At 43.6% G+C, this 24759-nt stretch overlaps 1 protein-coding gene across 1 annotated transcript; it reads right to left on the bottom strand.

Moving 5' to 3' along the window:
- Nucleotides 1-4873: 4873 nt before the first annotated feature.
- LOC117408794 (microfibrillar-associated protein 3-like) lies at nucleotides 4874-18718 on the bottom strand. The gene is made up of 3 exons (XM_034014108.3): nucleotides 18504-18718; nucleotides 17683-18076; nucleotides 4874-6176 (listed from the first exon to the last, which is right to left on the bottom strand). The coding sequence occupies exons 2-3, from the start codon at nucleotides 17945-17947 to the stop codon at nucleotides 5338-5340; spliced, it is 1104 nt and encodes a 367-aa protein (XP_033869999.1). The 5' UTR covers nucleotides 17948-18076; nucleotides 18504-18718; the 3' UTR covers nucleotides 4874-5337.
- Between the last annotated feature and the right edge of the window lie 6041 nt (nucleotides 18719-24759).

Genomic DNA, 24759 nt, shown 5'->3' with positions numbered 1-24759 from the left:
TACAAGATAAACAGATTATTCTTGAAGAAAGGTTACTAAGCATCACAGACACAGGCAGACTCCCGTTTTCTAAATAACCTGTTGCTTCCAATCTGTGCAATTATTTAATGGTTCCCCAAGGCCCTCATCCATGTACAGTAGTTGGCTTTGATCCTAGTGTGTTTTTAATGGCATTTTACCAGCTAGGCATTCACGTTTCACCTTGGCTGGATTTAATTATTTCTCTTAGTAAAGGAAGGACGTTGTTACAAGGAGATAAAGTCAACTCAAAACTAAAACGGAGAGGGCTGGATTCCTACCTAGAAAAACATTATTTTAATTATTTTCTACTTCTGGATCTACACCGTAAGATACTACAGTTTATATATAAATCACAGCAACAACACCGTTCGTTTCTTAATTATTATTAGTATAGTAGTAGTAGCAGTAGTTGTATTATCTGATAACTTGAGGTTGTAATTACCTTCTATTTTTAATAGGGAAAAATCGAGGTCAATGTAAAAAAAAAAAAGGGGAAATGTCTTGAGAATGCTTTTGAAACTTTAATACGGTGATTAAGGTGTCTCGGGTGGGTCTCCCAGTCCAGTCAGTGTGTGTTTCACATGAGCTTGGTGTGCTTATTCAACATCAGTGTGAGGAGTTTAACAGTCAGCTGGTTTTATATCCAATGAGAGATATGTGTATTACACCTGAACAACAAAATCAAAACTATGCAATTTACACCATTATTTCTGAAAGGAAAAGTCCTAACTACTAGAAACAAATCACTCAGATGAACTTCTTAATTCTTATTGGTGTAAAACATTGCCAGTTTTCTGGAACCCAAATAGTGCAAACTGTACACCGAGTTAAAAGCTACACCCAATTCGAACACTGTATTGTATATAAGCTTGCAAGTTCCATCCTGTTTTTGCTTTGTCATTATGAATGCAGTACACACACACACACACACACCTACAGATATAGTGTCACTATCATGAGGCAGTTTGCAGTGTATGCTAATGGGAATGGGTCAGTCAGCAATGCGCTTGTTTAACTGGGCTGGAGTAGGGATGGTAAATGTATAGTAGAGCCAATGGAAGAACTACACAGTGACTGTGGTAAACTCTTGTAAGGGAACACATGTTTACTATAACATGAGTTTCTTTCAAGCACCCTGCAGAGCACATGAGATCTCAGGAATTCTTTTGTCTTTAACTGTTTGGAGCAAGAAAATGAAAAGCTTTCTGCCATAATGGTACAACATCTACTGTGTACAGAACTGATGTAGTTAGGGGCACCAGTACATTCATGAGAGAGCTTGCATCTGCTGTGTACAGAACTGATGTAGTTAGAGGCACCAGTACATTCATGAGAGAGCTTGCATCTACTGTGTACAGAACTGATGTAGTTAGAGGCACCAGTACATTCATGAGAGAGCTTGCATCTACTGTGTACAGAACTGATGTAGTTAGGGGCACCAGTACATTCATGAGAGAGCTTGCATCTGCTGTGTACAGAACTGATGTAGTTAGGGGCACCAGTACATTCATGAGAGAGCTTGCATCTACTGTGTACAGAACTGATGTAGTTAGAGGCACCAGTACATTCGTGAGAGAGCTTGCATCTACTGTGTACAGAACTGATGTAGTTAGAGGCACCAGTACATTCATGAGAGAGCTTGCATCTACTGTGTACAGAACTGATGTAGTTAGGGGCACCAGTACATTCATGAGAGAGCTTGCTCATTAGATTATTTTGCTTATTTTTGATAATGATTTAAGATATTGAGAGGTTAAATGACAAATGCCCCACCATGAGTTCATATGCATTCATTTCTGGTCAGTCTCTTTACTTGTTTTCATGTTCTGTGGGATATTTGATACTAGACTGGTTTGTCTGGTTTTGTTAGTTTTCTCGCTGTTCAATATACATCTAACAGTGCAAGGATTAACTGCTCAACCGGTACATATAAATGAAGTCCATGCGTACTATACAATGTGGAATGGTAATGACATTTCTTTTTTCTGTTTGATGCTGAATCCTCTGAAGTAAATCTTGTGACTCCTATTCAAAGTACGTTAAAGATTTTAAGAGAAGAAATATTCCCGGGGAGCTCTGGAGAAACCGCAGGAATAACAAACATTGTGAAAATGTCTGGCGGATTGCAATGCAGTCTGTATATGAGAATACAAATACAAATAAGGGCATCTGCTGCTGTTATATAAAGTATATATAAATAAAACAGTCACATATTCTATTTAGTGTTTAAAAAACTGTAATGAAATCAGCCCTTAACTGTCTTTTCACTGGACTGAAAGAGAGTACATTTTAACTTGGGTCCCCTTCTCTGTATGTTCTCAAGTGTACTAATCTTTTTTGTTTCCTTTACCTTCCCCCACACAGGCATTTGGCAAGAGTCACTACAACTGATACATGCTAATTACAAGCCCTAAGAAAAAAAAAAAAAAAAATCCTGTTCGACTACCAACTAGACAGCCAATCAGAATGTTTGCATATATGCCCAGGTGGTGTAAGAGGCTTGATTTACCCTTCTAAAAACTACCTTCTGTGTAAGAGGCTTGATTTACCCATCTAACAAATACCTTCTGTGTAAGAGGCTTGATTTACCCTGCTAACAAATACCTTCTGTGTAAGAGGCTTGATTTACCCTGCTAACAAATACCTTCTGTGTAAGAGGCTTGATTTACCCTTCTAAAAACTACCTTCTGTGTAAGAGGCTTGATTTACCCTGCTAACAAATACCTTCTGTGTAAGAGGCTTGATTTACCCTTCTAAAAACTACCTTCTGTGTAAGAGGCTTGATTTACCCTTCTAACAACTACCTTCTGTGTAAGAGGCTTGATTTATTCTAACAAATACCTTCTGTGTAAGAGGCTTGATTTACCCTTCTAAAAACTACCTTCTGTGTAAGAGGCTTGATTTACCCTGCTAACAAATACCTTCTGTGTAAGAGGCTTGATTTACCCTTCTAAAAACTACCTTCTGTGTAAGAGGCTTGATTTACCCTTCTAACAACTACCTTCTGTGTAAGAGGCTTGATTTATTCTAACAAATACCTTCTGTGTAAGAGGCTTGATTTACCCTTCTAAAAACTACCTTCTGTGTAAGAGGCTTGATTTACCCTTCTAACAACTACCTTCTGTGTAAGAGGCTTGATTTATTCTAACAAATACCTTCTGTGTTAGAGGCTTGATTTACCCTTCTAACAAATACCTTCTGTGTAAGAGGCTTGTTTTACCCTGCTAACAAATACCTTCTGTGTAAGAGGCTTGATTTACCCTTCTAAAAACTACCTTCTGTGTAAGAGGCTTGATTTACCCTGCTAACAAATACCTTCTGTGTAAGAGGCTTGATTTACCTTTCTAACAAATACCTTCTGTGTAAGAGGCTTGATTTATTCTAACAAATACCTTCTGTGTTAGAGGCTTGATTTACCCTTCTAACAAATACCTTCTGTGTAAGAGGCTTGTTTTACCCTGCTAACAAATACTTTCTGTGTAAGAGGCTTGATTTACCCTTCTAAAAACTACCTTCTGTGTAAGAGGCTTGATTTACCCTTCTAAAAACTACCTTCTGTGTAAGAGGCTTGATTTACCCTTCTAACAAATACCTTCTGTGTAAGAGGCTTGATTTACCCTGCTAACAAATACCTTCTGTGTAAGAGGCTTGATTTACCCTTCTAAAAACTACCTTCTGTGTAAGAGGCTTGATTTACCCTGCTAACAAATACCTTCTGTGTAAGAGGCTTGATTTACCCTTCTAACAAATACCTTCTGTGTAAGAGGCTTGTTTTACCCTGCTAACAAATACCTTCTGTGTAAGAGGCTTGATTTACCCTGCTAACAAATACCTTCTGTGTAAGAGGCTTGTTTTACCCTTCTAAAAACTACCTTCTGTGTAAGAGGCTTGATTTACCCTTCTAAAAACTACCTTCTGTGTAAGAGGCTTGATTTACCCTTCTAACAAATACCTTCTGTGTATGAGGCTTGTTTTACCCTGCTAACAAATACCTTCTGTGTAAGAGGCTTGATTTACCCTTCTAAAAACTATCTTCTGTGTAAGAGGCTTGATTTACCCTTCTAAAAACTACCTTCTGTGTAAGAGGCTTGATTTACCCTAACAACTACCTTCTGTGTAAGAGGCTTGACTTAGCCTTCTAACAACTACCTTCTGTGAAAGAGGCTTGTTGTACCTCTTGGTAATACTGTGCAATGGGGATTTGATTGAGGGCCCTGGTAATTCTTTATACATGGTGTTCAGTAATGAAGGTAAAAGCAAAGAGACTCAGATGAGGTTTCCTGCTGCGCTTCCTGCTGGCAGATTACACAACAGGGAGCTTCTGCACAGCTGTTCTCATCTCTATAAATAAAAACACACAGAGCTCACTGCAGCCTGGAGCTTGTCCACAAAGCACACTATGAATTGGATTAAGTCAAGTCATTCATTGGCAAAGTATCTTCAAATACCAAGCGTCTGCAATACTTTCACCTCGAATGTCTCCTTCCACCTATGATGAAATGCAATAACCTTGTCTAGTAATGATAATGTGCCATCAACTTTGGGAATACGCATTTACCATCCCCCTAAACTGGTTTTAACTGTCTGAGTTCATCAGTGGGAGTAGAAAACGCCTTTGAATCCTTCACAATGCAGCAAGTACACGTGTGGGTGTAGCCTGCCAAGGCTAGGGTTTGAAACCTATGAGGCAAGCTTGCAAAATGCATGCCTGTTCCCAGACAGGCATTTGCTTGTCATTCTGCAGACAATCGTAGTTCTGCCGTTGTATATATCTACATGTACACAAAAAGTTGAAATTAGCAGCAATGGTTTATGTATCAATCCCCATTCGCAGGAAAAAAGAGACCACATGCACTGTTAAACAAATCTTTATTTAGCTATCACAGTGGTGCCTCTAGGGCATTATCTACACACAATGAATCTTCAACCAGACATACTGAAAAACAGAGAGGAGAGAGTAGATGAAGTTCCTGAAGGGAAGTGCTTATCTGCAGTCTACAGCTCCAGTAAAACCTCTAGCTTTCCCACACATGCCCGGGTAGCTGTTCTCTAAAACATGAATTCAGCAAGTAAAGAAACAGAAATGTCATTCATTTTGAAAGCATGAAGCAGCAGCTGCAAGACACAAAAAGGTAGCTGAAAATAACAATAAATACACTTACATGCTTTGTTGTTTGAAATAAAATAGTTCTCTATATAACATTCATCATACAAGGCTGAGGGCAGGGAAAACTTACTCAAGCTTTTAGTAGAACCTCCTCTTTTTTCACCTTACATGTTTGGAAATGCATAGATATTTGTTATCGATTTTGAATATTATACGTGATTATCTGTTTCCGTTTCTGGCTCTAACTCAGCAGTAGGCAGTTCTGGCTCCGGTTCTGGTTCTGGTTCTGGTTCTGGTTCTAGTACCGTCTCATCCTCTGTGGTTTCCATCTGCATACAGCTCTCAGACTTCATGTCTATGGCTGACAAGCTGTCCTGGGCTGACAGCGGGTGCACTGAGACCTTGATGGCGATGTGCTGCTGGTGTTCATGCAACGAAGCCTCATCCGAGTCCCCAGTGGGAGAGCCACTGCGTTTGGGAATGGTGTAAACATCCGCGCCACCTCCTCTGCTGCCTTCCTCCCCTGCCTCATGAACCTGCTTGACAAAGGTATGACGCTGGTCCACCACCTCCAGGATCTCCTCCATGAAGGTCCTGCAGTTCATGATAAGAGGGGGCAGCGGGATGCTCCTAGCCAGCTCCTCGACATAGCGGGCGAACTCCATGGTCTTGAACTGCGTCACCTTGGCTAGTTCCATGGTCTTAGCCGAGGTGATGATTGGAATCCGCTTGGCGATCTCGAAGGCCTTCTGCAGCTTCTCGGCTCCCTCGGTCCGGAAGAAGTCGTTGATGGCCTGCTCGGTCTTCTTCAGATGGCTGCTCATCATGCAGAGGCGGGTGATGTTGAGGATCATAACGATGGTGAAGGCTACAAGGCAGACCACCACGTAGTAGATTCCCATGTCCCCCGTGGTGAACACCACTCGCAGGGTCACTGTGGAGGTCACACTGCCGTGGATGTTCGAGGCCACGCACGTGTATTTGCCACGGTCGTCAAATGTGATGCTGCTGATATTCAGCACTCCACCGTCTAAAATCGACCATTTTCCTGCAACAAAAAAAATAGAATAAAGTGAGTATTACAAGTTTATATCCTGTAATTCACAGGGGCATCATTCCTTAGTACTTGGCCCCCAATAGCTGTATAATTTAAAATGGAAAGTGATGGCTTTTCCATTGATGTTTTCTAAAACTGCGCTTTTATTTAGTCTCTGGGAACTGCCAAGCTGAAACCCATTACGCACTCTTTTCATTAGCAAGTCTGTGCATCGCATTCAATTCAATGAGGGCTTAGGGAGCTCAATAACCCAGAAAACCACTGCATGTTTAACACTGAAACTGGCTGGCCACAGTACTTACAGCACACAAAATATCCACTTCATTTGCATATAGTGTGGACTGCAGTGGATCGATAAGAACTTATAATCTACACCTATATGCAGTCTACAGATGACAAATATACCTGGATCATTTTGTTGTCAAAGCATTTTTGGGGTGTAATGATTCGTTGTGTATCGATCAATTGAGACGTCCTTTTCAATGATGTAGCCTGAAGTTGAACCAGGGCTAGTGCTATTCAACCTGCTAGCATAGGCCAGACTCAACCAGGAACTAGGCCTAGTGCTATTGAACCTGCTAGCATAGGCCAGACTCAACTGGGAACCAGGGCTAGTGCTATTCAACCTGCTAGCATAGGCCAGACTCAACCAGGAACCAGGGCTAGTGCTATTGAACCTGCTAGCATAGGCCAGACTCAACTGGGAACCAGGGCTAGTGCTATTGAACCTGCTAGCATAGGCCAGACTCAACCAGGAACCAGGGCTAGTGCTATTCAACCTGCTAGCACAGGCCAGACTCAACCAGGAACCAGGGCTAGTGCTATTGAACCTGCTAGCACAGGCCAGACTCAACCAGGAACCTGGGCTAGTGCTATTGAACCTGCTAGCATAGGCCAGACTCAACCAGGAACCAGGGCTAGTGCTATTGAACCTGCTAGCATAGGCCAGACTCAACCAGGAACCAGGGCTAGTGCTATTGAACCTGCTAGCACAGGCCAGACTCAACCAGGAACCAGGGCTAGTGCTATTGAACCTGCTAGCATAGGCCAGACTCAACCAGGAACCAGGGCTAGTGCTATTCAACCTGCTAGCACAGGCCAGACTCAACCAGGAACCAGGGCTAGTGCTATTCAACCTGCTAGCACAGGCCAGACTCAACCAGGAACCAGGGCTAGTGCTATTCAACCTGCTAGCACAGGCCAGACTCAACCAGGAACCAGGGCTAGTGCTATTGAACCTGCTAGCATAGGCCAGACTCAACCAGGAACCAGGGCTAGTGCTATACAACCTGCTAGCATAGGCCAGACTCAACCAGGAACCAGGACTAGTGCTATTGAACCTGCTAGCATAGGCCAGACTCAACCAGGAACCAGGGCTAGTGCTATTGAACCTGCTAGCATAGGCCAGACTCAACCAGGAACCAGGGCTAGTGCTATTCAACCTGCTAGCACAGGCCAGATTCAACCAGGAACCAGGGCTAGTGCTATTGAACCTGCTAGCACAGGCCAGACTCAACCAGGAACCAGGGCTAGTGCTATTGAACCTGCTAGCATAGGCCAGACTCAACCAGGAACCAGGGCTAGTGCTATTCAACCTGCTAGCACAGGCCAGACTCAACCAGGAACCAGGGCTAGTGCTATTGAACCTGCTAGCACAGGCCAGACTCAACCAGGAACCTGGGCTAGTGCTATTGAACCTGCTAGCACAGGCCAGACTCAACCAGGAACCAGGACTAGTGCTATTGAACCTGCTAGCATAGGCCAGACTCAACCAGGAACCAGGGCTAGTGCTATTGAACCTGCTAGCATAGGCCAGACTCAACCAGGAACCAGGGCTAGTGCTATTGAACCTGCTAGCATAGGCCAGACTCAACCAGGAACCAGGGCTAGTGCTATTCAACCTGCTAGCACAGGCCAGATTCAACCAGGAACCAGGGCTAGTGCTATTGAATCTGCTAGCACAGGCCAGACTCAACCAGGAACCTGGGCTAGTGCTATTGAACCTGCTAGCACAGGCCAGACTCAACCAGGAACCAGGACTAGTGCTATTGAACCTGCTAGCATAGGCCAGACTCAACCAGGAACCAGGGCTAGTGCTATTGAACCTGCTAGCATAGGCCAGACTCAACCAGGAACCAGGGCTAGTGCTATTGAACCTGCTAGCACAGGCCAGACTCAACCAGGAACCAGGGCTAGTGCTATTGAACCTGCTAGCACAGGCCAGACTCAACCAGGAACCAGGGCTAGTGCTATTGAACCTGCTAGCACAGGCCAGACTCAACCAGGAACCTGGGCTAGTGCTATTGAACCTGCTAGCATAGGCCAGACTCAACCAGGAACCAGGGCTAGTGCTATTGAACCTGCTAGCACAGGCCAGACTCAACCAGGAACCAGGGCTGGTGCTATTGAACCTGCTAGCATAGGCCAGACTCAACCAGGAACCAGGACTAGTGCTATTGAACCTGCTAGCATAGGCCAGACTCAACCAGGAACCAGGGCTAGTGCTATTCAACCTGCTAGCACAGGCCAGACTCAACCAGGAACCAGGGCTGGTGCTATTGAACCTGCTAGCATAGGCCAGACTCAACCAGGAACCTGAGCTAGTGCTATTGAACCTGCTAGCATAGGCCAGACTCAACCGGGAAGTCTTCTTATGAACATGTTGAAATACACACCGTCTCTCTTGGTTAAATAATCAGTAGCTGATCAGTCATGCATCCTCACTGGGTTTTTAAATATAAATATAAAAAACAATAACAACAGACGCGGCGCTTTTATCCGCGCCGCAAACAAATACAAATAATAATAAATAGGGGCGGGACACTCCGCCACAGTAACTTTTATCATTTTAGAAAATATCTTTAAATGACATTCTACCCATGCCTTGGAAATGTGATTTATAGTGGTTATGAATACATACTACCCCAATCTCCTTTAAATGACATTCTACCCATGCCTTGGAAATGTGATTTATAGTGGTTATGAATACATACTACCCCAATCTCCTTTAAATGACATTCTACCCATGCCTTGGAAATGTGATTTATAGTGGTTATGAATACATACTACCCCAATCTCCTTTAAATGACATTCTACCCATGCCTTGGAAATGTGATTTCTAGTGGTTATGAATACATACTACCCCAATCTCCTTTAAATGACATTCTACCCATGCCTTGGAAATGTGATTTATAGTGGTTATGAATACATACTACCCCAATCTCCTTTAAATGACATTCTACCCATGCCTTGGAAATGTGATTTATAGTGGTTATGAATACATACTACCCCAATCTCCTTTAAATGACATTCTACCCATGCCTTGGAAATGTGATTTCTAGTGGTTATGAATACATACTACCCCAATCTCCTTTGAATGACATTCTACCCATGCCTTGGAAATGTGATTTCTAGTGGTTATGAATACATACTACCCCAATCTCCTTTGAATGACATTCTACCCATGCCTTGGAAATGTGATTTCTAGTGGTTATGAATACATACTACCCCAATCTCCTTTGAATGACATTCTACCCATGCCTTGGAAATGTGATTTCTAGTGGTTATGAATACATACTACCCCAATCTCCTTTAAATGACATTCTACCCATGCCTTGGAAATGTGATTTATAGTGGTTATGAATACATACTACCCCAATCTCCTTTTGCCATTTAACAAAATAGTCCACCCCTGTATCTTATAAACACATCATACAAAGTACCCCACCATGGCTGAAACACCTCTGGTGATATCACACAGCCCTAGAATTTGGCAGCCTACTTGTTAAGGCAGGTGATGCTGTGTGGTCCAGTGGTTAAAGAAAAGGGCTTGTAACCAAGAGGTCCCCGGTTCAAATCCCATCTTAGCCACTGACTCATTGTGTGACCCTGAGCAAGTCAGTTAACCTCCTTGTGCTCCGTCTTTCAGGTGAGATGCAATTGTAAGTGACTCTGCAGCTAATGCATAGTTCACACACCCTAGTCTCTGTAAGTCGCCTTGGATAAAGGTGTCTGCTAAATAATAATAATAATAATAATAATAATAATAATAATAATAATAATAATAATAATAATAATAATAATAATAATAACAATAATAATAATAATAATAATAATAATAATAAGGTGTATAATGAAGAAATGGTTATGAAGAAATCTTCCTGAAGACTCAACCAGAGTAACTTCAGCACTGCAGGTTCCATGTATTTATGTGTAGCACTGCTTTAGTTACTTTGAATAATGTTATGCTAAAAGGAAATTGTTTCTCTACACTTGAACACTGCTACAGCCACTACAGTACAGTGATGAAAACACTAAAAAAGCAGGACATCAAGTGATGTCAATGTTATATTAAAAATAAGGTTATTGTGCACGAAGAATATATTCTCATGGCTCAAAGATTCATGTTCTGAAAAGGAAATAGGAAATGTTTTTCTGGCACCAAATCCAAATATCCTTGTTACAGCAAACACAAACTACCAAGAACACCAACAGCAATACTGGAAGAAAGCTCGCTCACGTACACATCACATCAACATCCCATCTAAGCCCTGAATCAGGTCTGTGTGATTCTGTAACAGTGTTAGGGGGAGGTTCTGTATTATTTCTTATGTTAGACACCACCATCAGTCCTAGAATTCAACTTGTCTACTGAATGCAGCTGTGTCACCAAGCTACAACAGGAAACAGAAAGAGGAAAAACTAGACAAAAACAAATAACTAAGGATGGAAAAGGGATTAATATAGCTGATATTAGTCATAGGCTTTGTATCAACAATTTTACGACAAGCGGAACCCACGACTGGGATTGCAAACCCTGCCATCGTGTGATAAGAGGTCACTGTAAATTGCAAACCCTGCCACCGCAGCCCAGACATTACATATAGGCTTTTGAAACAACACAGATTTGAGGTTTGATTTACAGAAGAAAAACAAAACCTTAAAAAGCCCTGAAAAGGGTGTTTTTTATTTTTATTTGAACTAACAGACAATTTAAATAATAGTGTATGTAAGTCAAAGACCAGCATTTGTATTTGCTTTGACTTCCTAAAAGAATATATGCAGGACTTTCTACACAACTGATCAAAAACAAATCTGTCCAGTCCATGTCTGCAAGTTGTTTAATTTACATTTCAATAGGAAAAAAAGCCAAATTATCCAATTTGTACAGAGTACGATCCACGGCGATATGCCAAAAATCATCCTGAGCTCATCAGCTTTCTCTGCATGATGACTCATACAACAACAGTTATATATACACAGTGCCGTGAAAAAGTATTTCCCCCCTGTCTGATTTTCTGCATTTTTGCACATTTTTCACATTGTATTTGGTCAGATTTTTTTGTGGGTTGTAGTAGCATATAGAGCAGGGGTGGGCAATCCTGGTCCTGGAGGGCCGGTGTCCCTCCTGGCTTTTGTTCCAACTGTGCTCTAAATTACTTAATTAGACCAATAATTGGTAATAATCAGTACAATTAAGTAATTTAAAGCACAGTTGGAACAAAAGCCAGGAGGGACACCGGCCCTCCAGGACCAGGATTGCCCACCCCTGATATAGAGGGAGTCTGAGAGAAAAAATGACACCGAAGTTTGGTGCTTCTTTCATTTGTTTGGTGTGCAAGGTAATCAAACATGCAATATTCAGGTGTGAAAAAGTTATTGCCCCCCCTAGTTAACTCAACCCAATTAAAGGGATAATTAGGGTCAGCTGTTTGAGTACTTTGGTTAACAACCAGGCCTGATTTGGGCCAGCCCTGCCCAATATAAATCTGACTAACTTTGGCCCTTACCATCAGAGTGAAGTTGTCAGCACACAGGTTCTAGAGCAGGGGTGCCCAATCCTGGTCCTGGAGGGCCGATGTCCCTCCTGGCTTTTGTTGCAACTGTGCCCTAAAAGTACTTAATTGGACCAATCAAGCCCTTATTAGAAGCTTAATTGGTCCAATTAATCAATTTAGTGTACAGTTTGAACAAAAGCAAGGAAGGCATCGGCCCTCCAGGACCAGGATTGGGCACCCCTGTTCTAGAGGCACATCATGCCACAAACAAAAGAAATTCCTGAAGACCTCCGGAAAAAAAGTTGTTGATGCCTATCAGTCTGGAAAGGGTTACAAAGCCATTTCTAAGGCACTGGGGCTCCACCGAACCACAGTTAGAGCCATATTGTCAAGTTAGGGACAGTAGTGAATCTTCCCAGGAGTGGCCGTCCTGCCAAAATCTCTCCAAGAGCAAGGCGTAAAATCGTCCAGGAAGTCACAAAGAACTTTAGAACAACATCCAGGGATCTGCAGGCCTCTCTCACCTCGGCTAAGGTCAGTGTTCATGACTCCACCATCAGAAAGACACTGGGCAAAAATTGGATTCATGGCAGAGTAGCAAGGCGGAAACCATTGCTCACTAAGTAGAACATGAATGCTCATCTCAGGTTTGCCAAAAAGCACCTGGATGATCCTCAAGATTTCTGGAACAATGTTCTATGGACAGATGAGTCAAAAGTGGAACTTTCTGGCCAACATGGGCCCCATTATGTCTGGCGAAAACCAAACACTGCATTCCAAAGTAAGAACCTCATACCAACGGTCAAGCATGGTGGTGGTAGTGTCATGGTATCAGAGAATTCTACAGGAACCATGTGTAACCCACCTGGAGTTGAAATGTGTGTTTATACAAATCTAGATCTGCTTACTATCTTTCAAAAGGAAAAGCATTTCAGAGAATAAACTAATAACAGCGTCATTGCTGCTGTATACACAGTGTGTTTATACAGAGCACCAGCGAAGGTCACGGTGTCATTGCTCTGTATACACAGTGTGTTTATACAGAGCACCAGCGAGGTCACAGCGTCATCGCTGCTGGATACACAGTGTGTTTATACAGAGCACCAGCGGAGGTCACGGTGTCATTGCTCTGTATACACAGTGTGTTTATACAGAGCACCAGCGAGGTCACAGCGTCATCGCTGCTGTATACACAGTGTGTTTATACAGAGCACCAGCGGAGGTCACGGTGTCATCGCTGCTGGATACACAGTGTGTTTATACAGAGCACCAGCGAAGGTCACGGTGTCATTGCTCTGTATACACAGTGTGCTTATACAGAGCACCAGCGAGGTCACAGCGTCATTGCTGCTGGATACACAGTGTGTTTATACAGAGCACCAGCGGAGGTCACAGCGTCATCGCTGCTGTATACACAGTGTGTTTATACAGAGCACCAGCGAGGTCACAGCGTCATCGCTGCTGGATACACAGTGTGTTTATACAGAGCACCAGCGAGGTCACAGCGTCATCGCTGCTGGATACACAGTGTGTTTATACAGAGCACCAGCGGAGGTCACAGCGTCATCGCTGCTGGATACACAGTGTGTTTATACAGAGCACCAGCGGAGGTCACAGCGTCATCGCTGCTGGATACACAGTGTGTTTATACAGAGCACCAGCGGAGGTCACAGCGTCATCGCTGCTGGATACACAGTGTGTTTATACAGAGCACCAGCGGAGGTCACAGCGTCATCGCTGCTGGATACACAGTGTGTTTATACAGAGCACCAGCGGAGGTCACGGTGTCATCGCTGCTGGATACACAGTGTGTTTATACAGAGCACCAGCGAGGTCACAGCGTCATCGCTGCTGGATACACAGTGTGTTTATACAGAGCACCAGCGAGGTCACAGCGTCATCGCTGCTGGATACACAGTGTGTTTATACAGAGCACCAGCGGAGGTCACAGCGTCATCGCTGCTGGATACACAGTGTGTTTATACAGAGCACCAGCGGAGGTCACAGCGTCATCGCTGCTGGATACACAGTGTGTTTATACAGAGCACCAGCGGAGGTCACAGCGTCATCGCTGCTGGATACACAGTGTGTTTATGCAGAGCACCAGCGAGGTCACAGCGTCATCGCTGCTGTATACACAGTGTGTTTATACAGAGCACCAGCGAGGTCACAGCGTCATCGCTGCTGGATACACAGTGTGTTTATACAGCGCACCAGCGAGGTCACAGCGTCATCGCTGCTGTATACACAGTGTGTTTATACAGAGCACCAGCGGAGGTCACGGTGTCATCGCTGCTGGATACACAGTGTGTTTATACAGAGCACCAGCGAAGGTCACGGTGTCATTGCTCTGTATACACAGTGTGCTTATACAGAGCACCAGGGAGGTCACAGCGTCATCGCTGCTGTATACACAGTGTGTTTATACAGAGCACCAGCGAGGTCACAGCGTCATCGCTGCTGGATACACAGTGTGTTTATACAGCGCACCAGCGAGGTCACAGCGTCATCGCTGCTGTATACACAGTGTGTTTATACAGAGCACCAGCGGAGGTCACGGTGTCATCGCTGCTGGATACACAGTGTGTTTATACAGAGCACCAGCGAAGGTCACGGTGTCATTGCTCTGTATACACAGTGTGCTTATACAGAGCACCAGGGAGGTCACAGCGTCATCGCTGCTGGATACACAGTGTGTTTATACAGAGCACCAGCGAGGTCACAGCGTCATCGCTGCTGGATACACAGTGTGTTTATACAGAGCACCAGCGAGGTCACAGCGTCATCGCTGCTGGATACACAGTGTGTTTATACAGAGCACCAGCGGAGGTCACGGTGTCATCGCTGCTGGATACACAGAGTGTTTATACAGAGCACCAGCGAAGGTCACGGTGTCATTGCTCTGTATACACAGTGTGCTTATACAGAGCACCAGCGAAGGTCACGGTGTCATTGCTCTGTATACACAGTGTGTTTATACAGAGCACCAGGGAGGTCATAGCGTCATCGCTGCTGTATACACAGTGTGTTTATACAGAGCACCAGCGAGGTCACAGCGTCATCGCTGCTGGATACACAGTGTGTTTATACAGAGCACCAGCGAAGGTCACGGTGTCATCGCTGCTGGATACACAGTGTGTTTATACAGAGCACCAGCGAGGTCACAGCGTCATCGCTGCTGGATACACAGTGTGTTTATACAGAGCACCAGCGAAGGTCACGGTGTCATTGCTCTGTATACACAGTGTGCTTATACAGAGCACCAGGGAGGTCACAGCGTCATCGCTGCTGGATACACAGTGTGTTTATACAGAGCACCAGCGAGGTCACAGCGTCATCGCTGCTGGATACACAGTGTGTTTATACAGAGCACCAGCGAGGTCACAGCGTCATCGCTGCTGGATACACAGTGTGTTTATACAGAGCACCAGCGGAGGTCACGGTGTCATCGCTGCTGGATACACAGAGTGTTTATACAGAGCACCAGCGAAGGTCACGGTGTCATTGCTCTGTATACACAGTGTGCTTATACAGAGCACCAGCGAAGGTCACGGTGTCATTGCTCTGTATACACAGTGTGTTTATACAGAGCACCAGGGAGGTCATAGCGTCATCGCTGCTGTATACACAGTGTGTTTATACAGAGCACCAGCGAGGTCACAGCGTCATCGCTGCTGGATACACAGTGTGTTTATACAGAGCACCAGCGAAGGTCACGGTGTCATTGCTCTGTATACACAGTGTGTTTATACAGAGCACCAGGGAGGTCATAGCGTCATCGCTGCTGTATACACAGTGTGTTTATACAGAGCACCAGCGAGGTCACAGCGTCATCGCTGCTGGATACACAGTGTGTTTATACAGAGCACCAGCGAAGGTCACGGTGTCATTGCTCTGTATACACAGTGTGCTTATACAGAGCACCAGGGAGGTCATAGCGTCATCGCTGCTGTATACACAGTGTGTTTATACAGAGCACCAGCACCAGGTGAAAGTATCCTTCTAAAACCCTTGTGTTATGTAGCCTCTCAGTATTTGGTTATTATGTCATAGTCCAGCCCTAATTCACAAGTTAAGTAAGGGAAGGTTACTTTGCGATTCAGCCTGGCCAGTCCTGCTGATCTTCTTTGATCACCCACCAAAGTAATGACCAGGCCTGTCCTATCTTGTCTTATGGGCACCGAGAATCCACTTTAAAATTCTCCCACCGTCCCGTAATAAAAATCTAAGAATGACATTCAAATGAACACGCTGCATCCATCTATCCCCAGATACTCTCAAAACCTAAAGAATGACCCAACCAAGTTTAATCACATGTGCCTCTTTAAATGCAAGTATAAATGTATCACTTTTCACCAGTGAGGTACAGGTCATCTTAATTCAACAATATTAGAAGGAGCAAACTGTGATACACACATCAGAAAGTCCCACCTATAGTCATTGATGTTTTCAATAGACCCGTTTACCATAACCTCGTACAATACGCGGCTGTCAACAAAAACGCTCTGGCATGTTTGCAAAGTTTTCAGATATGTAACTTATTAATACTTGAACACTTCTTGCTATGCACCGTGGACCAACCATGCGAACTAAATAAAACAAACAAACAAACAGGAAAACATACAAGGCAGGAGGAGAAAACATACAGGAAACAGAAAGAAAGCTGAACATGGCTTGACATTGGCCCTGTCCACACTACATAACCGATCTCTAGAACCGTACTCAAAAACGTTTTAATTAATCCAGCTCAAAGCGTCTACACTAAGTACCGTTTCATGTTTAGTCGGGATGAAAGCCTCCACACACTATTAAAATAGTTCCGTTACAGTTCCTAGCAGCAATTAATACGATAGCATCCCACCATGAATTATATTTGATTTAGTAATGTGTTATGCCCCATATTAACAAATGTCCATATTGTTAAAAATAAATAAAACAAGTACTTTGGGAAAAGTAATTCAACTCAGGAAAAGCTGTTAATTACAAAACCTTTGCTTTTACCTTCATATGTTGCCCGAGCCGAATTGTGCTTAATTTTATTTCAAACAGAGCTGAGAAATTACTAGAATTGTTCATCCCGATCCCACTTTTAACTCGCATTTAATTTGTGCTTTTGTTATTTTCCCCACTAATTTAACAGAGATGTCCGGGCACATTTTTTTTAAGCATAAAAATGAATACCTCGTGCTCTTTAGTATTTAGACAAACATATCACAAATTATATTTAGCCAAACATATTTTGGGATATTGGAGTATACACAAAAAAAATGTAGTTCGGTATCCACACTTCTGACAAACCGCGCTACCTGATGCGATCTCATTTAGAACCGGACTCCAGCACTCGAGTATGGTATTAAACGTTGCGTAGTGTGGATGCTAACCGTATTTAGCATGTTTAATCCGGTTTAAAGGCATAGGACAGGGCCAGTGATACAATAGTATACTGCAGTAAACTGATACGAAACCAGTACCAATATTACTGCATTCAACTAGAAAAATCCAGTACGGGTAGGCTGGTAGGGTTTTTTTAAAACAATTTTTACACCTTCAGAATATAGCTTTTAAGCTTAATTTGCTGTAAATCCCAGATATAAATACTGAAAAGATTGTATATTGACCCCCTGTATTTATGCTTTTCACAATATGAATCATTAAAAGGGGGGGGGGGAGGGGGGTAATTATTATAATTTAATTTATAAAGACAACCCTAATAGACTTACCGCCTTCATCCATGTGCAACAAAGTACGGTGCGAGTTGTACCACTGAAAATGTGGCAAGGGGTCCCCGGTAACGTTACAGTCTAACAAGACGGTGTTTCCTTCCCTGGCAATGATTTGAAACATCCTGGAGATAACAACAGGAACCGATCCGGACTCATCAAGTGTACGGTTCAATCCTGGGGCTGCAGCTACAGCAGTCAACACCGCTGAGAGCCTTACGGTGATTATGAAAAAAATAAGCGCTGTTCCGATTTCTCGATTCATTTTTCTTGATTATTTATAGACTATGATTAGATGTACAATCTTTCCACTCGTGTCTGCATGTCAAACAGGTACTGTCCTGTGCAAAGGCAGAATTTATCCACGATAATGTTTTCTGACTCCAAAAACATCCTACAAAAAAACAAAACAAAACAAATAAATAAGGAGAGCGTTAATATTCCTTTACAAAATGTTGGTCTTCTAAAATAAAAAGAGACACAAAACACAGTTCTAGGGTTATTTCTGAGCATCCCAACGAGTTCTAACATGTAGAAGGCTAACCATTACAGAATGTGTCGCAACTAAACACTCAATACAAAATGATGTAAAAACATATTTTAATTATCGGGTTTAGCAAGGTAATAATATGTCTTGGTACAATTAGCGTGTTATTTTATTGTAAACGGTACATCAGAGTATAAATTATGAAATCCTAATTTCAGTTCGCCTTGCAATGCAGTCATGCCATCAATCACTTCTGATTATATAATGCTGTTCTGTTTTGTAACCTAGCCGTAACTGCTAAATCATAGAAGGCTAGTGTAGGTCCAATACTTACGATACTAAAAGCTTTGCTTCTCGTTCGACCACATACCACGTTTCTGAGCATGCAATACGGAGTTTATAGGATATAAACGTCACATAAATAAACGAACTGTCCTCAATCCAGTCACTTCTCAATCCAAATTCACCTATATGCGTCTCTCGCGCAGGATCTCGCTGTTCAATGCAGAAAATGTGGGTCATAATCCCACTGAGCATGCTCCAAAAACAGCCAACCACTGCGCTGGTGTCGAGTTCAGTAGAATCAGTTTGGTACATACTGTCAGAAGCGGCTGTATCACTGTTTTGTATACGTTTTGTTTTAGTGCAATAGTGTACGAAATGTGACGCATGCACTTTGCACCTGGTTTTTCAGGGCCACCCTCAGTGTGTCTGACCATTCTAGCCCTGATCAGATTCCGTCAACGTTTATATTTATGTGCAGTAATTAAGTAAACCATTAAAATAACCTAAATAAATCGTTTTGACCTACTGGCATCATTTTAAACGCTATAAATAGTATACATTGTTTCTAATTCAATTGGATAACCCTTATCATCTGAACTACTTACACAACTTGGAAACAAACAGCCTCATTTTGTATGCTTCAATTGTAGAGAAACCGAGCAAACTGTTTCACAAAATCATGTCACGGATTCCACAGCAAACCTTTGGACAAGCTTTCCTCTAGACATATGCAAAAGAAAAGATGGGGCTGAATGGTTATGTGTTCTGAGTGCCAGATTAACCTAAACACAAGCAGGTCATGCAGGGTCATTCAAAGTCTTAGTGACCACAGAAATTCACAAGCTGGGTATTAAGAGGGCTATTTGATCCGAATGTGTGTTAAAGACAGTTTAGTTTTCATCCGTACACAAAGTTTAATTTTGAAATTGGGATTGGTGTTTGATTGAATGACTGGTAATTAATTTCCCAGTAACAGTAGCAGTCTAGGATACATGGGCTCCAGCTTCACCAGGATAGTTTGGGACATTTCAATTTTCAGGTACTCTTGACTTCTTTTCTACAAGGATTACAAAAATACTGCAGTGAAGCACTGTACAGAGATTCAGAGACAAGACGCTGCAGTGAAGCACTGTACAGAGACTCAGAGACATGAAACCTGCAGTGAAGCACTGTACAGAGACTCAGAGACAAGAAACCTGCAGTGAAGCACTATACAGAGACTCAGAGACAAGAAACCTGCAGTGATGCACTGTACAGAGACTCAGAGACAAGAAACCTGCAGTGAAGCACTGTACAGAGACTCAGAGACAATAAACCTGCAGTGAAGCACTGTAGAGAGACTCAGAGACAAGAAACCTGCAGGGAAGCACTGTAGAGAGACTCAGAGACAAGACGCTGCAGTGAAGCACTATACAGAGACTCAGAGACAAGAAACCTGCAGTGAAGCACTGTACAGAGACTCAGAGACATGAAACCTGCAGTGAAGCACTGTACAGAGACTCAGAGACATGAAACCTGCAGTGAAGCACTGTACAGAGACTCAGAGACATGAAACCTGCAGTGAAGCACTGTACAGAGACTCAGAGACATGAAACCTGCAGTGAAGCACTGTAGAGAGACTCAGAGACATGAAACCTGCAGTGAAGCACTGTAGAGAGACTCAGAGACAAGAAACCTGCAGTGAAGCACTGTAGAGAGACTCAGAGACAAGAAACCTGCAGTGATGCACTGTACAGAGACTCAGAGACAAGAAACCTGCAGTGAAGCACTGTAGAGAGACTCAGAGACAAGAAACCTGCAGTGAAGCACTGTACAGAGACTCAGAGACATGAAACCTGCAGTGAAGCACTGTACAGAGACTCAGAGACATGAAACCTGCAGTGATGCACTGTACAGAGACTCAGAGACATGAAACCTGCAGTGAAGCACTGTACAGAGACTCAGAGACATGAAACCTGCAGTGAAGCACTGTACAGAGACTCAGAGACATGAAACCTGCAGTGAAGCACTGTACAGAGACTCAGAGACATGAAACCTGCAGTGAAGCACTGTAGAGAGACTCAGAGACAAGAAACCTGCAGTGAAGCACTGTAGAGAGACTCAGAGACAAGAAACCTGCAGTGAAGCACTGTAGAGAGACTCAGAGACAAGAAACCTGCAGTGATGCACTGTACAGAGACTCAGAGACAAGAAACCTGCAGTGAAGCACTGTAGAGAGACTCAGAGACAAGAAACCTGCAGTGAAGCACTGTACAGAGACTCAGAGACATGAAACCTGCAGTGAAGCACTGTACAGAGACTCAGAGACATGAAACCTGCAGTGATGCACTGTACAGAGACTCAGAGACAAGAAACCTGCAGTGAAGCACTATACAGAGACCCAGAGACATGAAACCTGCAGTGATGCACTGTTGCACACTTTATTAAACAAAAAACTGGAACAAATAAACACTAAACAATACAATACAGGCTGGGCATTCACCTTCATTATAACATTTTAAACCCACCCCTCCCTCACTGTCATGCCTCTATCAAACACCCACAAAAGATTTGCTTAAACCCAGAATGTAGAAAGCCCTGCAGGACATTTTCACAGTGTCCTTCCTAGTTTTGGCAATGCAGTGCTCAAATACATATCCTTCAGAAGAATCTTTCTGAATGTAAGTACTTGTAGAAGGTACAACGGTTATTGAAGCAAGGATATCTGTACCCTCCCCCCACCGCTCCTGCTCCCACTACTACTGTACTTTCTCACTTGTCCTGCTATGACTGTCTCTCACATCCCTGTTATTCTGTCCTCTCACTCCCGTCCTCTGTCTTCTCTCCTCTCTCCGCTGCTGCTCCACTAACCCCTCTAACCTCATCCCTCTGCCTCTCCCCCCTCCCTCACTCTCTCTGGTGCCCTCTGGAACTGTCACACTTCTGCTAACAAAGCTGATTTTATCTTTGCTTGCCTCTTGATTTCCTTGCTCTCACTGAAACCTGGTTCTCTCCTGATAACACTGTAACTCCTGCCGCCCTGTCCTCTCTCCACGTCCTATCCCATACCCCGCATCTCACTGGATGGGGAGGTGGGACTGGTCTTCTCCTCTCTCCCTCCTTACTCTTTTCTGTCCCCTCTGACCTCTCCTCATTCTCTGTGAACACCTTTGAATTTCATGCCGTCCAACTAACCTCTCCCTGTCAACTCTGATAATTGTACAGTACCGTCCCCCTGGACCTCTCATTCACTTTCTCAATGAACTCGACTATCTCCTCTCCTCCCTCCCCTCTCTGTCTACCCCAACTGTCCTGTTAAGTGATTTCAATATCCATCTCTCCAACCACACCCACTCTGTCGGATTTGTCCCCTTCACTCCTTCAACTTCTCTCTCTCTCTCCATCCCCTCCTACACACAAAGCTGGCCGTCAGTTGGACCTCACCTTCTCCAGGGCCTGCTGCCACTCTACCCTCTCTGTCACCCCCCTGGACCTCTCTGATCACTCTCTTTTTCTCTGTCTCTCCCCTCTCTCCCTAATCTACCTGCCCCCACTGTCACCTCCCTCCTATCGACTCCTTCTCCCAACTCTGTAGACTCTGCTACTTCCATCCTCCCCTCCCCAACCCTGGCTCTCCTCTGTGCTCCGTGCGGCAAGAACAGAACTGTGCTCTACTGAAAAGAAATGGAAGAGAATCAAACTCCCTGCTGCCCTAGACCTCTACCGCTCCCTCCTCTCCTCCTTCTCCTCTGCTAAACGCTCCTATTTCCAATCTATTATCCAATCCTCCACTAACAACCCCCGGAAACTATTCTCTACCTTCTCCTCCCTCTTCAACCCTCCCCCCCTCCTCCTCCCTCCTCTATCTCCTCTGATGACTTTGCCTCTTTCTTCTCTTCTAAAATCTCTGATATCCGCAAACTCTTTAACTCCCTCCTCCTCGGCCACAAACCCACCACGCGCACACATTCACAGAGCTGTCCTGACATGACACACCTGTATCACATTCACAGAGCTGTCCTGACATGACACACCTGTATCACATTCACAGAGCTGTCCTGTCATGACACACCTGTATCACATTCACAGAGCTGTCCTGACATGACACACCTGTATCACATTCACAGAGCTGTCCTGACATGACACACCTGTATCACATTCACAGAGCTGTCCTGACATGACACACCTGTATCACATTCACAGAGCTGTCCTTTCATGACACACCTGTATCACGTTCACAGAGCTGTCCTGTCATGACACACCTGTATCACATTCACAGAGCTGACCTGACATGACACACCTGTATCACATTCAGAGCTGTCCTGACATGACACACCTGTATCACATTCACAGAGCTGTCCTGTCATGACACACCTGTATCACGTTCACATAGCTGACCTGACATGACACACCTGTATCACATTCACAGAGCTGTCCTGTCATGACACACCTGTATCACGTTCACATAGCTGACCTGACATGACACACCTGTATCACATTCACAGAGCTGTCCTGTCATGACACTCCTGTATCACATTCAGAGCTGTCCTGACATGACACACCTGTATCACATTCACAGAGCTGTCCTGACATGACACACCTGTATCACGTTCACATAGCTGACCTGACATGACACACCTGTATCACATTCACAGAGCTGTCCTGTCATGACACTCCTGTATCACATTCAGAGCTGTCCTGACATGACACACCTGTATCACATTCACAGAGCTGTCCTGACATGACACACCTGTATCACATTCACAGAGCTGTCCTGTCATGACACTCCTGTATCACATTCAGAGCTGTCCTGACATGACACACCTGTATCACATTCACAGAGCTGTCCTGACATGACACACCTGTATCACATTCACAGAGCTGTCCTGACATGACACACCTGTATCACATTCACAGAGCTGTCCTGACATGACACACCTGTATCACATTCACAGAGCTGTCCTGTCATGACACTCCTGTATCACATTCAGAGCTGTCCTGACATGACACACCTGTATCACATTCACAGAGCTGTCCTGACATGACACACCTGTATCACATTCACAGAGCTGTCCTGTCATGACACTCCTGTATCACATTCAGAGCTGTCCTGACATGACACACCTGTATCACATTCACAGAGCTGTCCTGACATGACACACCTGTATCACATTCACAGAGCTGTCCTGACATGACACACCTGTATCACATTCACAGAGCTGTCCTGACATGACACTGAACAATTCATTCTAAATTTAGACTAAAGACTAGATAAGAACACTCTCTTACGTACGAGTTAACAACTTTCAAAAGGGAAAAACATTCTGCTTTCACAGAACAAAACATTGGCCTCTTTTACGAAAGGGTGCTAAACTTTATGGTGAGCGATAATTGCATTTACTGTGCATGTTAATGATTTCTGTATTTACTATTGCAATTGTATTCATTATCGTGCAAAATAGTGGGCATATTATGGTGCAAACTCACTTCATTGTGCCATACTATGGTAATCAGAACGAATATGTGATTTGTATGGTAATGCATGATTATGTATTTAAATGAGCATCCAGCTCTGAATAATGAGATGAGCTTCGTTCACACTATATTTACTAAAGGGTGATAATTGTATTGTGCACATTAAAGTGAGCGGTAATTAGTTAATTTGGACACCAGGCTTTAACCACTGATAGGCGCACTAGTTAAACGATTTTTCTGGTCTGAAAACTAGTGATGTGCAGTTCGATTCTTTTTACTGACTCGATTTGTTTGATTCATTCAGTTTAATGAATCAATTCAACTTTTTCATTTGATTCACTAACATGAAATAAATACATCTTGCTGAATGAAAATTTGTTTGAACAAAAAAATCTGGCAGCAAGGGCCGCACCGTAAAATATATATACAGTATGTTCTAATTCTGCAACTTCTCCACATAATGCCTGTTGATGCTGAATCCTGTGTAAGAAAACTGGTGCTTCTGTGTTTCTTTCTTTAATGTTTTCCAGCACTCTGCTAGCCAGTCCACTCTTTGCTCAGTCATGGTGCACCCTCTGTTGTAATCCCACCAGTTATTCTCTCAAGGTAATTCTTTCCATGGCTTCTTGAAGTTAAAAAAGTCTTTCCTTTTGTCGAGACTCCATAGCTTCTTTCATTTCCAGTAAACTCAATACGTTGCTTTGTGCAGCGTGTCATAGTGACGTTGTATGGAATAATCTTTCAGAACTGCAACCGTTGCACTGCAAATCAGACATGTCGCCTTGTCGTCAAAATTATCCAGTGAACAAATAATCATCTGGCTAACGATTTTGGAATCTTCTGTGTTCCGC

The sequence above is a fragment of the Acipenser ruthenus genome, chromosome 2 (genome assembly GCF_902713425.1).
Source record: "Acipenser ruthenus chromosome 2, fAciRut3.2 maternal haplotype, whole genome shotgun sequence".
Lineage (NCBI taxonomy): Eukaryota > Metazoa > Chordata > Actinopteri > Acipenseriformes > Acipenseridae > Acipenser > Acipenser ruthenus.
Note: the sequence above shows the minus strand (reverse complement) of the source record. Positions and strands in the feature narration are given on the sequence as shown.

Coding starts and splice junctions, on each gene's coding strand:
- LOC117408794 (XM_034014108.3), bottom strand. CDS start 17,947: ATGAATCGAGAAATCGGAACAGCGCTTATTTTTTTCATAATCACCGTA. Junction 6,177..17,682: donor GTTGCACATGGATGAAGGCG/GTAAGTCTATTA, acceptor TTTTTGTTGCAG/GAAAATGGTCGATTTTAGAC.